Genomic DNA, 18,499 nt, shown 5'->3' on the forward strand with positions numbered 1-18,499 from the left:
CCTGGTTAGTAGAAAATGTGCAAAACTAGCCCGCTGGTTCGTGAAATTCTATCTTTTCACATATAACACTCATGGGACAGATTTTGGGCCAGGAAATAGCCTGGATGGTCGGTGCCCAAAATCCATTCAATATCCAAGTTACATCCCTTAACGATTGTTAGCGGTAGATTCTAGAAGCGACATAACGATTGTTAGCGGAAGATTCTAGAAGCGACATAACGATTGTTAGCGGTAGATTCTAGAAGCGACATAACGATTGTTAGCGGTAGATTCTAGAAGCGACATAACCATGGTTAGCGGTATATTCTAGAAGCGACATAACGATTGTTAGCGGTAGATTCTAGAAGCGACATAACGATAGTTAGCGGTAGATTCTAGAAGCGACATAACGATAGTTAGCGGTAGATTCTAGAAGCGACATAACGATAGTTAGCGGTAGATTCTAGAAGCGACATAACGATTGTTAGCGGTAGATTCTAGAAGCGACATAACGATTGTTAGCGGTAGTTTCTAGAAGCGACATAATGATTGTTAGCGGTAGATTCTAGAAGCGACATAACGACTGTTGTCCTGTGCTCAGGGACACGTCGGATCTCCTTGGGATTTCTTACAGGGAGATAACAGTTTTCTGTAATCTCCTAAAACAAAATGACACTAGTCACAGGTAAAATAACGAATGATTAAATGACATATAAACATTTCCCTAACTGTGTCCCACTGTCTCTCGGTCCTCCCAGATGTGTTGTTCAGAATGATGTATTGTTTACCCATAATAATGGCAGCTCAGAGATGGAGCACACCCAGAAGAAATATGTTTTGTCTGGAGGTGCTGACTAACGACGAATAAACTATAAACTATCAAAATAAAGAGAGTTACACACTCCATATATATAAACTCCCAGTCATTTACCAAAATAAAGAGTTACACACTCCATATATATAAACTCCCAGTCATTTACCAAAATAAAGAGTTACACACTCCATATATATAAACTCCCAGTAATTTACCAAAATAAAGAGTTACACACTCCATATATATAAACTCCCAGTCATTTACCAAAATAAAGAGTTACACACTCCATATATATAAACTCCCAGTCATTTACCAAAATAAAGAGTTACACACTCCATATATATAAACTCCCAGTAATTTATTGGGGGTATTTACCAAAATAAATGAATACCTAATACATTTCTAGGAGTTGATATATGGAGTGTATGACTCTCTTTATTTTGATAGCTTCATTTCACCAAACAGTTTTGCTCAAGCATCATATTCTCCATTACTCATTTCAGTTGGTTGTTGACGGTTAGCTGAATGGCTTTGTACCAGTCCTAATACCATCGTGTTACCGTGGGGATTTAAGGGATGTTATTGGCCCAACAGGCCAGATGTTCCTATGCAGCCAACAGGGAGGAACCTACTTGATGTCTGTCTCCTCTCCTCCACGACCACGACCCGCCTCTGGAGAACCAGATAACTTCAGTCCTGGCTTATTCCTCTTCCCCTTGAGACAGAGAAATGAGAGGAGGGGAGGAGAGAGGAGGGGAGGAGAGGACGGAAAAGGATGGGAGGAGAGGAGAGGAGGGAAGGGAAAAGGATGGGAGGAGAGGAGAGGAGGGGGGAAGAGGAGGGGAGAAGGGGAAGAAAGGAGAGGAGAGGTGGGGAGGGAAAAGGAGGGAAGGAGAGGAGGGGAGGGGAGTGAAGAGGAGGGGAAGAGAGGAGGGGAGGAAAGAGGAGGGGAGGAGAGGAGGGGATGGAAGAGGAGGTGAGGAGAGGATAGAAGGGGAGAGAAAACGAGGGAGGGGAGGGAAAATGAGGGGAAGGAAAAGGAGGGGAGAGGGAGAGGAAAGGAGGGGAAGGAAAGAGGAGGGGGGAGGAGAGGAGGAGGGAGGGAAGAAGGGGAGGGAAAGGAAGAGGAGGGGGGAGGAAAAGGAGAAGAGGAGGGAAGAGGAGAGAGGAGGATAGGAGGGGAGGGAAGAGGAGGGGGAAGGGGGAGGAGAGGGGAGAAGGAGAGGGGAGAGGAGAGAAAAGAGAGGAGAGGACACGAGAGGAAAGGAGAGGGGAGGAGGGGAGGAGAGGAGAGGAGAGGAGAGAAGAGGAGGGGATGAGAGGAGAGAAGAGAAGAGGAGAGGACAAGAGAGGAGAGGAGAGACACAATGTTAGTGGTTATCAGAGATCTGCCCTCTGTAATCTGTCTTTGTGTTCTACTAAAGTAGAGTGTACCTGCCTATCCTTTTATTTCCTGAGTTGAGCCCGCACGTATTCACGCATGTACACGCACCAGACCACCAGACCACCAGACCATCAGAACAACAGACCACCAGAACAACAGACCACCAGAACAACAGAACAACAGACCACCAGACCAGACCACCAGAACAACAGACCATCAGAACAACAGACCACCAGACCACCAGACCACCAGAACAACAGACCACCAGACCAACAGAACACCAGAACAGAACAGAACAACAGACCACCAGACCAACAGACCACCAAACAACAGACCATCAGAACAACAGACCACCAGAACAACAGAACAACAGACCATCAGAACAACAGACCACCAGACCACCAGAACAACAGAACAACAGACCACCAGACCAACAGACCACCAGAACAACAGACCACCAGACCAACAGACCACCAGACCAACAGAACAACAGACCAGCAGACCACCAGACCAGCAGAACAACAGACCACCAGACCACCAGAACAACAGACCAACAGACCACCAGAACAACAGACCAACAGATCACCAGACCATCTGACCGCCAGAACAACAGACCAACAGATCACCAGAACAACAGAACAACAGACCAACAGACCACCAGAACAACAGATCAACAGACCATCAGAACAACAGACCACCAGACCAACAGACCACCAGAACAACAGACCACCAGACCATCTGACCAACAGACCACCAGAACAACAGACCACCAGACCACCTGACCAACAGACCACCAGAACACCAGAACAATAGACCACCGGACCAAGAGACCACCAGAACACCAGAACAATAGACCACCAGAACAACAGACCACCATTCCACCAGACCAACAGACCACCAGACCACCAGATCACCAGACCAACAGACCACCAGACAAACAGACCACCAGTATTTATAGTATAGTGGACTGTATTTATAGTATAGTGGACTGTATTTATAGTATAGTGGACTGTATTTATAGCATAGTGGACTGTATTTATAGTACAGTGGACTGTATTTATAGTATAGTGGACTGTATTTATAGTATAGTGGACTGTATTTATAGCATAGTGGACTGTATTTATAGTATAGTGGACTGTATTTATAGTATAGTGGACTGTATTTATAGTATAGTGGACTGTATTTATAGTATAGTGGACTGTATTTATAGCATAGTGGACTGTATTTATAGTATAGTGGACTGTATTTATAGTATAGTGGACTGTATTTATAGTATAGTGGACTGTATTTATAGTATAGTGGACTGTATTTATAGTATAGTGGACTGTATTTATAGCATAGTGGACTGTATTTATAGTATAGTGGACTGTATTTATAGTATAGTGGACTGTATTTATAGTATAGTGGACTGTATTTATAGTATAGTGGACTGTATTTATAGCATAGTAGACTGTATTTATAGAATAGAATAGTGGACTGTGCCGTGGGGGAGATCTTTGTGGGCTATACTCAGCCTTGTCTCAAAGTTGGTGGTCTGTTGATATCCCTCTAGTGTTGTGGGGACTATGCTTTGGCAAAGTGGGTGGGGTTATATCCTTCCTGTTTGGCCCTGTCCGGGGGTATCGTCGGACGGGGCCACAGTGTCTCACGACCCCTCCTGTCTCAGCCTCCAGTATTTATGCTGTAGTAGTTTATGTGTCGGGGGGCTAGGGTCAGTTTGTTATATCTGGAGTACTTCTCCTGTCCTATTCGGTGTCCTGTGTGAATTTAAGTATGCTCTCTCTAACTCTCTCTCATTTCTCGGACCTGAGCCCTAGGACCATGCCTCAGGACTACCTGGCATGATGACTCCTTGCTGCCCCCAGTCCACCTGGCCATGCTGCTACTCCAGTTTCAACTGTTCTGCCTGTGGCTATGGAATCCTGACCTGTTCACCGGACGTGCTACCTGTCCCAGACCTGCTGTTTTCAACTCTCAGCAGGAGTGGTAGAGATACTCTGAATGATCGGCTATGAAAAGCCAACTTACATTTACAAAAGGCTTTATAAATACACTTGATTGATTGTTTCCGGCACCACCCTGCCAGGTCTCTGACCTCCTCCCCAAAGGATGTCTCATCGTCGTCGGTGATCAGGCCTACCGCCGTCGTGTCGTTGGCAAACTTAATGATGGTGATGGAGTCGTGGCTGAACAGGGAGTACAGGAGGGGATTAAGCACACACCCCTGAGGAGCTCCCGTGTTGAGGATCAGCGACCTTCTAGACCTCGGTCCGCCCCGTCAGAGAGTCCAGTTGCAGAGGCAGGTGTTTAGTCCCAGGAACCTTAGCTTAGTAATGAGCTTGGAAGGAACTATAGTGTTGAATGCTGAGCTGTAGTCAATGAACAGCATTCTCACGTCAGTGTCCCTCTTGTCCAGGTGGAAGAGGGCAGTGTGGAGTGCAATAGAGATTGGTTCATCTGGGGATCTGTTCGGGAGGTAAGCGTACAGGACACAACACTATACTGTAGAGTACCACTGTAGTACACACCAACACTATACTTTAGAGTACCACTGTAGTACACACCAACACTATACTTTAGAGTACCACTGTAGTACACACCAACACTATACTGTAGAGTACCAATGTAGTACACACCAACACTATACTGTAGAGTACCACTGTAGTACACACCAACACTATACTATAGAGTACCACTGTAGTACACACCAACACTATACTTTAGAGTACCACTGTAGTACACACCAACACTATACTGTAGAGTACCAATGTAGTACACACCAACACTATACTGTAGAGTACCACTGGAGTACACACCAACACTATACTATAGAGTACCACTGTAGTACACACCAACACTATACTGTAGAGTACCAATGTAGTACACACCAAAACTATACTATAGAGTACCACTGTAGTACACACCAACACTATACTGTACACACACTGTACTGTACCACTGTACACACCAACACTATACTATAGAGTACCACTGTAGTACACACCAACACTATACTATAGAGTACCACTGTAGTACACACCAACACTATACTGTAGAGTACCACTGTAGTACACACCAACACTATACTGTAGAGTACCACTGTAGTTCACACCAACACTATACTGTAGAGTACCACTGTAGTACACACCAACACTATACTATAGAGTACCACTGTAGTTCACACCAACACTATACTATAGAGTACCACTGTAGTACACACCAACACTATACTGTAGAGTACCACTGTAGTACACACCAACACTATACTGTAGAGTACCACTGTAGTACACACCAACACTATACTATAGAGTACCACTGTACACACCAACACTATACTGTAGAGTACCACTGTAGTACACACCAACACTATACTATAGAGTACCACTGTAGTACACACCAACACTATACTATAGAGTACCACTGTAGTACACACCAACACTATACTTTAGAGTACCACTGTAGTACACACCAACACTATACTGTAGAGTACCACTGTAGTTCACACCAACACTATACTGTACACACCACTGTAGTACACACCAACACTATACTATAGAGTACCACTGTAGTACACACCAACACTATACTTTAGAGTACCACTGTAGTACACACCAACACTATACTGTAGAGTACCACTGTAGTACACACCAACACTATACTGTACACACACTGTAGTACACACCAACACTATACTGTAGAGTACCACTGTAGTACACACCAACACTATACTGTACACACCACTGTAGTACACACCAACACTATACTGTAGAGTACCACTGTAGTACACACCAACACTATACTATAGAGTACCACTGTAGTACACACCAACACTATACTGTAGAGTACCACTGTAGTACACACCAACACTATACTGTAGAGTACCACTGTAGTACACACCAACACTATACTATAGAGTACCACTGTAGTACACACCAACACTATACTATAGAGTACCACTGTAGTACACACCAACACTATACTATAGAGTACCACTGTAGTACACACCAACACTATACTGTAGAGTACCACTGTAGTACACACCAACACTATACTGTAGAGTACCACTGTAGTACACACCAACACTATACTGTAGAGTACCACTGTAGTACACACCAACACTATACTATAGAGTACCACTGTAGTACACACCAACACTATACTGTAGAGTACCACTGTAGTACACACCAACACTATACTGTAGAGTACCACTGTAGTACACACCAACACTATACTGTAGAGTACCACTGTAGTACACACCAACACTATACTATAGAGTACCACTGTAGTACACACCAACACTATACTGTACACACACTGTAGTACACACCAACACTATACTATAGAGTACCACTGTAGTACACACCAACACTATACTATAGAGTACCACTGTAGTACACACCAACACTATACTGTAGAGTACCACTGTAGTACACACCAACACTATACTGTAGAGTACCACTGTAGTACACACCAACACTATACTGTAGAGTACCACTGTAGTACACACCAACACTATACTGTAGAGTACCACTGTAGTACACACCAACACTATACTATAGAGTACCACTGTAGTACACACCAACACTATACTGTAGAGTACCACTGTAGTACACACCAACACTATACTATAGAGTACCACTGTAGTACACACCAACACTATACTATAGAGTACCACTGTAGTACACACCAACACTATACTATAGAGTACCACTGTAGTACACACCAACACTATACTATAGAGTACCACTGTAGTACACACCAACACTATACTATAGAGTACCACTGTAGTACACACCAACACTATACTATAGAGTACCACTGTAGTACACACCAACACTATACTTTAGAGTACCACTGTAGTACACACCAACACTATACTATAGAGTACCACTGTAGTACACACCAACACTATACTATAGAGTACCACTGTAGTACACACCAACACTATACTGTAGAGTACCACTGTAGTACACACCAACACTATACTGTAGAGTACCACTGTAGTACACACCAACACTATACTGTAGAGTACCACTGTAGTACACACCAACACTATACTGTAGAGTACCACTGTAGTACACACCAACACTATACTGTACACACACTGTAGTACACACCAACACTATACTATAGAGTACCACTGTAGTACACACCAACACTATACTGTAGAGTACCACTGCAGTTCCTTAGCCGACAGAGCAGAGTGAATTTCTGACAGGCAGGAACAAGCTAGTTATTCATTTATCATGCAACACCATCATAAAATGTTTAGAAAGGTAGAGAGAGAGAGAATGAGTGGAGGAACCGGAGGGAGGAACCGGAGGGAGGAACCGGAGGGAGGATAGAGGGAGGAACCGGAGGGAGGATAGAGGGAGGATAGAGGGAGGAACCGGAGGGAGGAACCGGAGGGAGGATAGAGGGAGGAACCGGAGGGAGGATAGAGGGAGGAACCGGAGGGAGGATAGAGGGAGGAACCGGAGGGAGGAACCGGAGGGAGGATAGAGGGAGGAACCGGAGGGAGGATAGAGGGAGTGAATTTCTGACAGGCAGGGAGGAACCGTTTAGAAAGAGGAACCGGAGGGAGGATAGAGGGAGGAACCGGAGGGAGGATAGAGGGAGGAACCGGAGGAACCGGAGGGAGGATAGAGGGAGGAACCGGAGGGAGGATAGAGGGAGGAACCGGAGGGAGGAACCAGAGGGAGGAACCGGAGGGAGGATAGAGGGAGGAACCGGAGGGAGGATAGAGGGAGGAACCGGAGGGAGGATAGAGGGAGGATAGAGGGAGGAACCGGAGGGAGGAACCGGAGGGAGGATAGAGGGAGGAACCGGAGGGAGGATAGAGGGAGGATAGAGGGAGGAACCGGAGGGAGGAACCGGAGGGAGGATAGAGGGAGGAACCGGAGGGAGGATAGAGGGAGGAACCGGAGGGAGGATAGAGGGAGGAACCGGAGGGAGGATAGAGGGAGGAACCGGAGGGAGGAACCGGAGGGAGGATAGAGGGAGGAACCGGAGGGAGGAACCGGAGGGAGGAACCGGAGGGAGGATAGAGGGAGGAACCGGAGGGAGGATAGAGGGAGGAACCGGAGGGAGGATAGAGGGAGGAACCGGAGGGAGGATAGAGGGAGGAACCGGAGGGAGGATAGAGGGAGGAACCGGAGGGAGGATAGAGGGAGGAACCGGAGGGAGGATAGAGGGAGGATAGAGGGAGGAACCGGAGGGAGGATAGAGGGATGAACCGGAGGGAGGATAGAGGGAAGGGGGAAAGAACAGAAAGGTTCAAATAAATATAAAGAGGCAGTGTTACGTTCCCCAGTTTCTGTGTTGTGGTTTTGTGTGTGTGTGTGTGTTTCAGGACTGCTTCCTGAAATTCCCCCAAGCAGCTGATTGGTCGGCCCCATTGCTAATTGGAGCTGACCCCGCCCCCTCGTCAGGATACAGCTGTGTCGCGTTAGACTCCTTCTGAAGCTATATATAAGCCAGTGTTCTGTTGCTCAGAAGAGAGCTGAGGGTTATATCATATGTTGGCTGTTTCTCAGAAAGAGATTTGGTATGTACTATCTTAGGTGTTGCTGAGAGAGATGATGAGTGTGTCCTGTCTTGGTTGTAGCTGAGAAACAGGTTCATTACGTTTGTATTATTCTGTTTCATTTCTTCCCAGGGGGGAAGGCACCTAGGGAGTGTTTAGGCAAGAGGCCTGTGGGCATACATAAACCATAGTATTTACTGTCTATACACACTAGGTAAGACCTGGCCAGAACACCCCCTGTATTTTGGTTAGCGCACCAGGTGGTGCTAAGTTAGGTGGATAGGCAGGTAAGGTAGGAGAGGGGGGGGGGGCTTTAAAATGTACCTTCCTTGGTTTGGTTCAGCCCCTTTTCCTCAAATCAAATTTACCATGTGAACGAATAAATTCCTTGTAAACGGTAAACTTTGTCATCTTTACTCGCACCTACAGTCCCAAACCTCTTTCACTCCAAGGGGAGTTGAGCTGTAGCAGGGTGTTGCTTTCCCTCTTCCTAGAGGAGTATGTAACAGCCAGCAAGGAAGAGGAAATACCGGGACAAGAGGGGGGTGAGAGAGACCTATGGAAACAGAGACAGAGAGGAGGGGAGGTGAGAGAGACCTATGGAAACAGAGACAGAGAGGAGGGGAGGGGAGAGAGACCTATGGAAACAGAGACAGAGAGGAGGGGAGGGAGAGAGACCTATGGAAACAGAGACAGAGAGGAGGGGGAGGGGAGAGAGACCTATGGAAACAGAGACAGAGAGGAGGGGAGGGAGAGAGACCTATGGAAACAGAGACAGAGAGGAGGGGAGGGGAGAGAGACCTATGGAAACAGAGACAGAGAGGAGGGGAGGGGAGAGAGACCTATGGAAACAGAGACAGAGAGGAGAGGAGGGGAGAGAGACCTATGGAAACAGAGACAGAGAGGAGGGGAGGGGAGAGAGACCTATGGAAACAGAGACAGAGAGGAGGGGAGGGGAGAGAGACCTATGGAAACAGAGACAGAGAGGAGAGAGGAGGGAGAGAGACCTATGGAAACAGAGACAGAGAGGAGGGGAGGGGAGAGAGACCTATGGAAACAGAGACAGAGAGGAGGGGAGGGGAGAGAGACCTATGGAAACAGAGACAGAGAGGAGGGGAGGGGAGAGAGACCTATGGAAACAGAGACAGAGAGGAGGGGGGGAGAGAGAGACCTATGGAAACAGAGACAGAGAGGAGGGGAGGGGAGAGAGACCTATGGAAACAGAGACAGAGAGGAGGGGAGGGGAGAGAGACCTAGGAAACAGAGACAGAGAGGAGGGGAGGGGAGAGAGACCTATGGAAACAGAGACAGAGAGGAGGGGAGGGGATAGAGACCTGGAAACAGAGACAGAGAGGAGGGGAGGGGAGGGGAGAGAGACCTATGGAAACAGAGACAGAGAGGAGGGGAGGGGAGAGAGACCTAGAAACAGAGACAGAGAGGAGGGGAGGGGAGAGAGACCTATGGAAACAGAGACAGAGAGGAGAGGAGGGGGAGAGAGACCTATGGAAACAGAGACAGAGAGGAGGGGAGGGGAGAGAGACCTATGGAAACAGAGACAGAGAGGAGGGGGAGGGGAGAGAGACCTATGGAAACAGAGACAGAGAGGAGGGGAGGGGAGAGAGACCTATGGAAACAGAGACAGAGAGGAGGGGAGGGGAGAGAGACCTATGGAAACAGAGACAGAGAGGAGGGGAGGGGAGAGAGACCTATGGAAACAGAGACAGAGAGGAGGGGAGGGGAGAGAGACCTATGGAAACAGAGACAGAGAGGAGGGGAGGGGAGAGAGACCTATGGAAACAGAGACAGAGAGGAGGGGGAGGGAGAGAGACCTATGGAAACAGAGACAGAGAGGAGGGGAGAGAGAGACCTATGGAAACAGAGACAGAGAGGAGGGGAGGGGGGAGAGAGACCTATGGAAACAGAGACCTATGGAAACAGAGACAGAGAGGAGGGGAGGGGAGAGAGACCTATGGAAACAGACAGAGAGGAGGGGAGAGAGACCTATGGAAACAGAGACAGAGAGGAGGGGAGGGGAGAGAGACCTATGGAAACAGAGACAGAGAGGAGGGGAGGGGAGAGAGACCTATGGAAACAGAGACAGAGAGGAGAGGAGGGGGAGGGAGAGACCTATGGAAACAGAGACAGAGAGGAGGGGAGGGGAGAGAGACCTATGGAAACAGAGACAGAGAGAGGGGAGGGGAGAGAGACCTAGGAAACAGAGACAGAGAGGAGGGGAGGGGAGAGAGACCTATGGAAACAGAGACAGAGAGGAGGGGAGGGGAGAGAGACCTATGGAAACAGAGACAGAGAGGAGGGGAGGGGAGAGAGACCTATGGAAACAGAGACAGAGAGGAGGGGAGGGGAGAGAGACCTATGGAAACAGAGACAGAGAGGAGGGGAGGGGAGAGAGACCTATGGAAACAGAGACAGAGAGGAGGGGAGGGGAGAGAGACCTATGGAAACAGAGACAGAGAGGAGGGGAGGGGAGAGGCCAGGAGAGCCCTCTAGCTGGCTCTCTGCAGGCTTTTTAAAACACCCTGTGATGTGAATCCTCCCAGGTGCCTCCAGGCCCCAGGACACTCAGTGTTCAATACCACCACCACAACACACCTTCTCTCTTTCCCTCTCCTTCCCTCTCCTCCTCCTGTCTACTTCATTCACAGGAGCAGAGTGGAAACGTTAATCTTGTGGTCTGTGTAAGCTATTAATGCAAAGGTTGTGGTTCAATTCCCCAAGGGATCACGCACACAAAATGGAAAATGCTCATCCAGAAGCGGTGCTCCTAGTGGCCGGGGACGTTAATGCAGGCAAACTTAAATCCATTTTACCTCATTTCTACCAGCATGTTAAATGGGCAACCAGAGGGGGGAAAAAATTCTAGACCACCTTTACTCCACACACAGAGATGTGTACAAAGCTCTCCCTCACCCTCCATTTGGCAAATCTGACCATAATTATATTCCTGATTCCTGCTTACAAGCAAAAATTTAGGCAGGACGCACCAGTGACTCGGTCTATAAAAAAGTGGTCAGGTGAAGCAGATGCTAAACTACAGGACTGTTTTGCTATCACAGACTGGAATATGTTCCGGGATTCATCCAATGACATTGAGGAGTAGGAACACAAAAAGGAACACCTATGTGAGAATGCTGTTCATTGATTACAGCTCAGCGTTCAACACCATAGTGCCCTCAAAGCTCATCAATAAGCTAAGGACCCTGGGACTAAACAACACCTTCTGCAACTGGATCCTGGACTTCCTGACAGGCCACCCCCAGGTGGTAAGGGTAGGTAACAAAACATTCGCAATGCTGATCCTCAACATGGGGGTCCCTCAGGGGTGTGTGCTCAGTCCCGTCCTGTACTCCGTGTTGACTCATGACTTCATGGCCAGGCACGACTACAACACCATCATTAAGTTTGCCGACGACAACTGTGGAAGCCCTGATCACAGACAACGACGAGACAGCCTATAGGGAGGAGGTCAGAGACCTGGCCGTGTGGTGCCAGGACAACAACCTCTCCCTCAATGACTACAGGAAAAAGAGGAACGAGCATTCCCCCATTCTCATCAACGGAGCTGTGCCTCTTCACGACTGTCTTGATGTGCTTGGACCAAATTAGTTTGTTGGTGATGTGGACACCAAGGAACTTGGTTCAGAGTTTCAAGTTCCTTGGTGTCCACATCACCAACAAACTAATTTGGTCCAAGCACATCAAGACAGTCGTGAAGAGGCACAGCAAAGCCTATTACCCCTCATGAGACGGAAAAGATTTGGCATGGGTCCTCTGACCATCAAAAAGATTTACAGCTGCACCACTGAGAGCATCCCTGCCTGGTACGGCAACTGCCCTGCCTCCGACTGCACGGCACTACAGAGGGTAGTGTGTACAGCCCAGTACATCACTGGGGCAAAGCTTCCTGCCATCCAGGACCTCTATACCAGGCGGTGTCAGAGGAAGGCCCGAAAAACCATAGTCATAGACTGTTCTCTCTGCTACCACACGGCAAGTGATACCGGAGTGCCGAGTCTAGGTCCAAGAGGCTTCTAAACAGCTTCTACCCCCAAGCCATAAAACTCCAGAAAATCTAATCAAATGGCTACCCAGACTATTTGCAATGCCCCCACCCTCTTTTACACAGCTGCTATAGTACTCTCTGTTATTATCTACGCATAGTCACTTTAATAACTCTACCTACATGTACACATTAACTCAATTACCTTGACTCACCAATGACCCCCACATTGACTCTGTACCGGTACCCCCTGTATATAGCCTCCACATTGACTCTGTACCGGTACACCCTGTATATAGCCTCCACATTGACTCTGTACCAGTACCCCTGTATATAGCCTCCACATTGACTCTGTACCGGTACACCCTGTATATAGCCTCCACATTGACTCTGTACCAGTACCCCCTGTATATAGCCTCCACATTGACTCTGTACCGGTACCCCGTATATAGCCTCCACATTGACTCTGTACCAGTACCCCTGTATATAGCCTCCACATTGACTCTGTACCGGTACCCCCTGTATATAGCCTCCACATTGACTCTGTACCAGTACCCCCTGTATATAGCCTCCACATTGACTCTGTACCGGTACCCCCTTTATATAGCCTCCACATTGACTCTGTACCGGTACCCCCTGTATATAGCCTCCACATTGACTCTGTACCGGTACCCCCTGTATATAGCCTCCACATTGACTCTGTACCGGTACCCCCTGTATATAGCCTCCACATTGACTCTGTACCGGTACCCCCTGTATATAGCCTCCACATTGACTCTGTACCGGTACCCCCTGTATATAGCCTCCACATTGACTCTGTACCAGTACCCCCTGTATATAGCCTCCACATTGACTCTGTACCGGTACCCCCTTTATATAGCCTCCACATTGACTCTGTACCGGTACCCCCTGTATATAGCCTCCACATTGACTCTGTACCGGTACCCCCTTTATATAGCCTCCACATTGACTCTGTACCGGTACCCCCTGTATATAGCCTCCACATTGACTCTGTACCGGTACCCCCTGTATATAGCCTCCACATTGACTCTGTACCGGTACCCCCTGTATATAGCCTCCACATTGACTCTGTACCAGTACCCCCTGTATATAGCCTCCACATTGACTCTGTACCGGTACCCCCTGTATATAGCCTCCACATTGACTCTGTACCGGTACCCCCTGTATATAGCCTCCACCTTGACTCTGTACCAGTACCCCCTGTATATAGCCTCCACATTGACTCTGTACCGGTACACCCTGTATATAGCCCCCACATTGACTCACATTGACTCTGTACCGGTACATCCTGCATATAGCCTCCACATTGACTCTGTACCGGTACCCCCTGTATATTGTCCCCACATTGACTCTGTACCGTAACACCCTGTACATAGCCTCCACATTGACTCTGTACTGGTACCCCCTGTATATAGCCTCGCTATTGTTATTTAGTGCTCTTTAATTATTTGTTACTTTTATTTGTTTTTTTGTGCATTTTTCTTAAAACTGCATTGTTAAATAAAGGCTTCTAAGTAAGCATTTAACAGTAAGGTCTACTACACCTGTTGTATTCATCATTTAACAGTAAGGTCTACTACACCTGTTGTATTCATCATTTAACAGTAAGGTCTACTACACCTGTTGTATTCAGCATTTCACTGTAAGATCTACTACACCTGTTGTATTCAGCATTTCACTGTGAGGTCTACTACACCTGTTGTATTCAGCATTTCACTGTGAGGTCTACTACACCTGTTGTATTCAGCATTTCACTGTAAGATCTACTACACCTGTTGTATTCAGCATTTCACTGTGAGGTCTACTACACCTGTTGTATTCAGCATTTCACTGTGAGGTCTACTACACCTGTTGTATTCAGCATTTCACTGTAAGATCTACTACACCTGTTGTATTCAGCATTTCACTGTGAGGTCTACTACACCTGTTGTATTCATCATTTAACAGTAAGGTCTACTACACCTGTTGTATTCAGCATTTAACAGTAAGGTCTACTACACCTGTTGTATTCAGCATTTCACTGTAAGGTCTACTACACCTATTGTATTCAGCATTTCACTGTAAGGTCTACTACACCTGTTGTATTCAGCATTTAACAGTAAGGTCTACTACACCTGTTGTATTCAGCATTTCACTGTAAGGTCTACTACACCTGTTGTATTCAGCATTTCACTGTAAGGTCTACTACACCTGTTGTATTCAGCATTTCACTGTAAGGTCTACTACACCTGTTGTATTCGGCACATGTGACAAATAAAAATGTTGGGGGAGGGGGATTTGACATGAAGGCCTAACTTCAGCCATGGAGGACTGTGGAGAACGTTGCTTCTCTTATTTCACATCCCTGAGAAACCACTTAAATCTCATTTGAACCAGCCAATCGTCATGTCACCAGAATGGTTTAATATTCGCTGTGTGGCAGGAGGTTCAACGTAGCTACACTACTACTTATAGCACCAGCAGCAAGATACTAACAAATGTCTTGACAAAATCCTCTTCCACTTTGAAAACCATCACAGGCTCAATGGAGCATGTTATGGAGAGACACGACAGCACTATGCAGTAATGGAGGAGGAATAGGAGGAGGAGGAATAGGAGGAGGAGGAATAGGAGGAGGAGGAATAGGAGGCAGTGGAGGAGGAGGAATAGGAGGAGGAGGAATAGGAGGAGGAGGAATAGGAGGAGGAGGAATAGGAGGAGGAGGAATAGGAGGCAGTGGAGGAGGAATAGGAGGCAGTGGAGGAGGAGGAATAGGAGGCAGTGGAGGAGGAATAGGAGGAGGAGGAATAGGAGGAGGAGGAATAGGAGGCAGTGGAGGAGGAATAGGAGGCAGTGGAGGAGGAGGAATAGGAGGAGGAGGAATAGGAGGCAGTGGAGGAGGAGGAATAGGAGGCAGTGGAGGAGGAATAGGAGGCAGTGGAGGAGGAATAGGAGGCAGTGGAGGAGGAATAGGAGGCAGTGGAGGAGGAGGAGGAGGAATAGGAGGAGGAGGAATAGGAGGAGGAGGAATAGGAGGCAGTGGAGGAGGAATAGGAGGCAGTGGAGGAGGAGGAATAGGAGGAGGAGGAATAGGAGGCAGTGGAGGAGGAGGAATAGGAGGAGGAGGAATAGGAGGAGGAGGAATAGGAGGAGGAGGAATAGGAGGAGGAGGAATAGGAGGCAGTGGAGGAGGAGGAATAGGAGGAGGAGGAATAGGAGGAGGAGGAATAGGAGGAGGAGGAATAGGAGGCAGTGGAGGAGGAATAGGAGGCAGTGGAGGAGGAGGAATAGGAGGCAGTGGAGGAGGAATAGGAGGAGGAGGAATAGGAGGAGGAGGAATAGGAGGCAGTGGAGGAGGAATAGGAGGCAGTGGAGGAGGAGGAATAGGAGGAGGAGGAATAGGAGGCAGTGGAGGAGGAGGAATAGGAGGAGGAGGAATAGGAGGCAGTGGAGGAGGAATAGGAGGCAGTGGAGGAGGAATAGGAGGCAGTGGAGGAGGAATAGGAGGCAGTGGAGGAGGAGGAGGAGGAATAGGAGGAGGAATAGGAGGAGGAGGAATAGGAGGAGGAGGAATAGGAGGCAGTGGAGGAGGAATAGGAGGCAGTGGAGGAGGAGGAATAGGAGGAGGAGGAATAGGAGGCAGTGGAGGAGGAGGAATAGGAGGAGGAGGAATAGGAGGCAGTGGAGGAGGAGGAATAGGAGGAGGAGGAATAGGAGGCAGTGGAGGAGGAATAGGAGGCAGTGGAGGAGGAGGAATAGGAGGAGGAGGAATAGGAGGCAGTGGAGGAGGAGGAATAGGAGGAGGAGGAATAGGAGGCAGTGGAGGAGGAGGAATAGGAGGAGGCGGAATAGGAGGCAGTGGAGGAGGAGGAATAGGAGGAGGAGGAGGAATAGGAGGCAGTGGAGGAGGAGGAATACGAGGCAGTGGAGGAGGAATAGGAGGAGGAATAGGAGGCAGTGGAGGAGGAGGAATAGGAGGCAGTGGAAGAGGAGGAATAGGAGGAGGAGGAATAGGAGGCAGTGGAGGAGGAGGAATAGGAGGAGGCGGAATAGGAGGCAGTGGAGGAGGAGGAATAGGAGGCAGTGGAGGAGGAGGAATGGGAGGAGGAGGAGGAATAGGAGGCAGTGGAGGAGGAGGAATACGAGGCAGTGGAGGAGGAATAGGAGGAGGAATAGGAGGCAGTGGTGGAGGAGGAATAGGAGGCAGTGGAGGAGGAGGAATAGGAGGAGGAGGAATAGGAGGCAGTGGAGGAGGAGGAATAGGAGGCAGTGGAGGAGGAATAGGAGGAGGAGGAGGAATAGGAGGCAGTGGAGGAGGAGGAATAGGAGGCAGTGGAGGAGGAATAGGAGGCAGTGGAGGAGGAATAGGAGGAGGAGGAATAGGAGGCAGTGGAGGAGGAGGAATAGGAGGCAGTGGAGGAGGAGGAATAGGAGGCAGTGGAGGAGGAATAGGAGGAGGAATAGGAGGAGGAGGAATAGGAGGCAGTGGAGGAGGAATCGGAGGCAGTGGAGGAGGAGGAATAGGAGGAGGAGGAATAGGAGGTAGTGGAGGAGGAGGAATAGGAGGAGGAGGAATAGGAGGCAGTGGAGGAGGAGGAATAGGAGGAGGCGGGATAGGAGGCAGTGGAGGAGGAGGAATAGGAGGAGGAGGAGGAATAGGAGGCAGTGGAGGAGGAGGAATACGAGGCAGTGGAGGAGGAATAGGAGGAGGAATAGGAGGCAGTGGAGGAGGAGGAATAGGAGGCAGTGGAAGAGGAGGAATAGGAGGAGGAGGAATAGGAGGCAGTGGAGGAGGAGGAATAGGAGGAGGCGGAATATGAGGCAGTGGAGGAGGAGGAATAGGAGGCAGTGGAGGAGGAGGAATGGGAGGAGGAGGAGGAATAGGAGGCAGAGGAGGAATACGAGGCAGTGGAGGAGGAATAGGAGGAGGAATAGGAGGCAGTGGAGGAGGAGGAATAGGAGGCAGTGGAGGAGGAGGAATAGGAGGAGGAGGAATAGGAGGCAGTGGAGGAGGAATAGGAGGAGGAGGAATAGGAGGCAGTGGAGGAGGAGGAATAGGAGGCAGTGGAGGAGGAATAGGAGGCAGTGGAGGAGGAATAGGAGGAGGAGGAATAGGAGGCAGTGGAGGAGGAGGAATAGGAGGCAGTGGAGGAGGAGGAATAGGAGGCAGTGGAGGAGGAATAGGAGGAGGAATAGGAGGAGGAGGAATAGGAGGCAGTGGAGGAGGAATAGGAGGAGGAGGAGGAATAGGAGGAGGAGGAATAAGAGGCAGTGGAGGAGGAGGAATAGGAGGAGGAATAGGAGGCAGTTGAGGAGGAGGAATAGGAGGCAGTGGAGGAGGAAAGGGGTGGTGTGAAGAAAGAGAGAAATTGGATCTTACAACCTGTCGGTTACTGGTCCAACACTCTAACCACTAGGCTACCTGTCGGTTACTAGTCCAACGCTCTAACCACTAGGCTACCTGTCGGTTACTAGTCCAACGCTCTAACCACTAGGCTACCTGTCGGTTACTAGTCCAACGCTCTAACCACTAGGCTACCTGTCGGTTACTAGTCCAACGCTCTAACCACTAGGCTACCTGTCGATTACTAGTCCAACACTCTAACCACTAGGCTACCTGTCGGTTACTAGTCCAACACTCTAACCACTAGGCTACCTGTCGATTACTAGTCCAACACTCTAACCACTAGGCTACCTGTCGGTTACTAGTCCAACGCTCTAACCACTAGGCTACCTGTCAGTTACTAGTCCAACGCTCTAACCACTAGGCTACCTGTC

General features: G+C 48.7%; 1 protein-coding gene across 1 annotated transcript in view; it reads right to left on the reverse strand.

Annotated features, from left to right (window-relative positions):
* Positions 1 to 1,340: 1,340 nt before the first annotated feature.
* LOC121840117 (synaptotagmin-7-like) overlaps positions 1,341 to 18,499 on the reverse strand; it is a 169,446-nt gene continuing 152,287 nt past the window's right edge. Inside the window, exon 3 of the mRNA XM_042301984.1 lies at positions 1,341 to 1,508. Coding sequence (XP_042157918.1) covers positions 1,422 to 1,508 — 87 coding nt within the window. The 3' untranslated portion in view covers positions 1,341 to 1,421. The remainder of the gene's footprint in view (positions 1,509 to 18,499) is intronic.

This window comes from Oncorhynchus tshawytscha, linkage group LG19 (genome assembly GCF_018296145.1).
Source record: "Oncorhynchus tshawytscha isolate Ot180627B linkage group LG19, Otsh_v2.0, whole genome shotgun sequence".
NCBI classification, from domain to species: domain Eukaryota; kingdom Metazoa; phylum Chordata; class Actinopteri; order Salmoniformes; family Salmonidae; genus Oncorhynchus; species Oncorhynchus tshawytscha.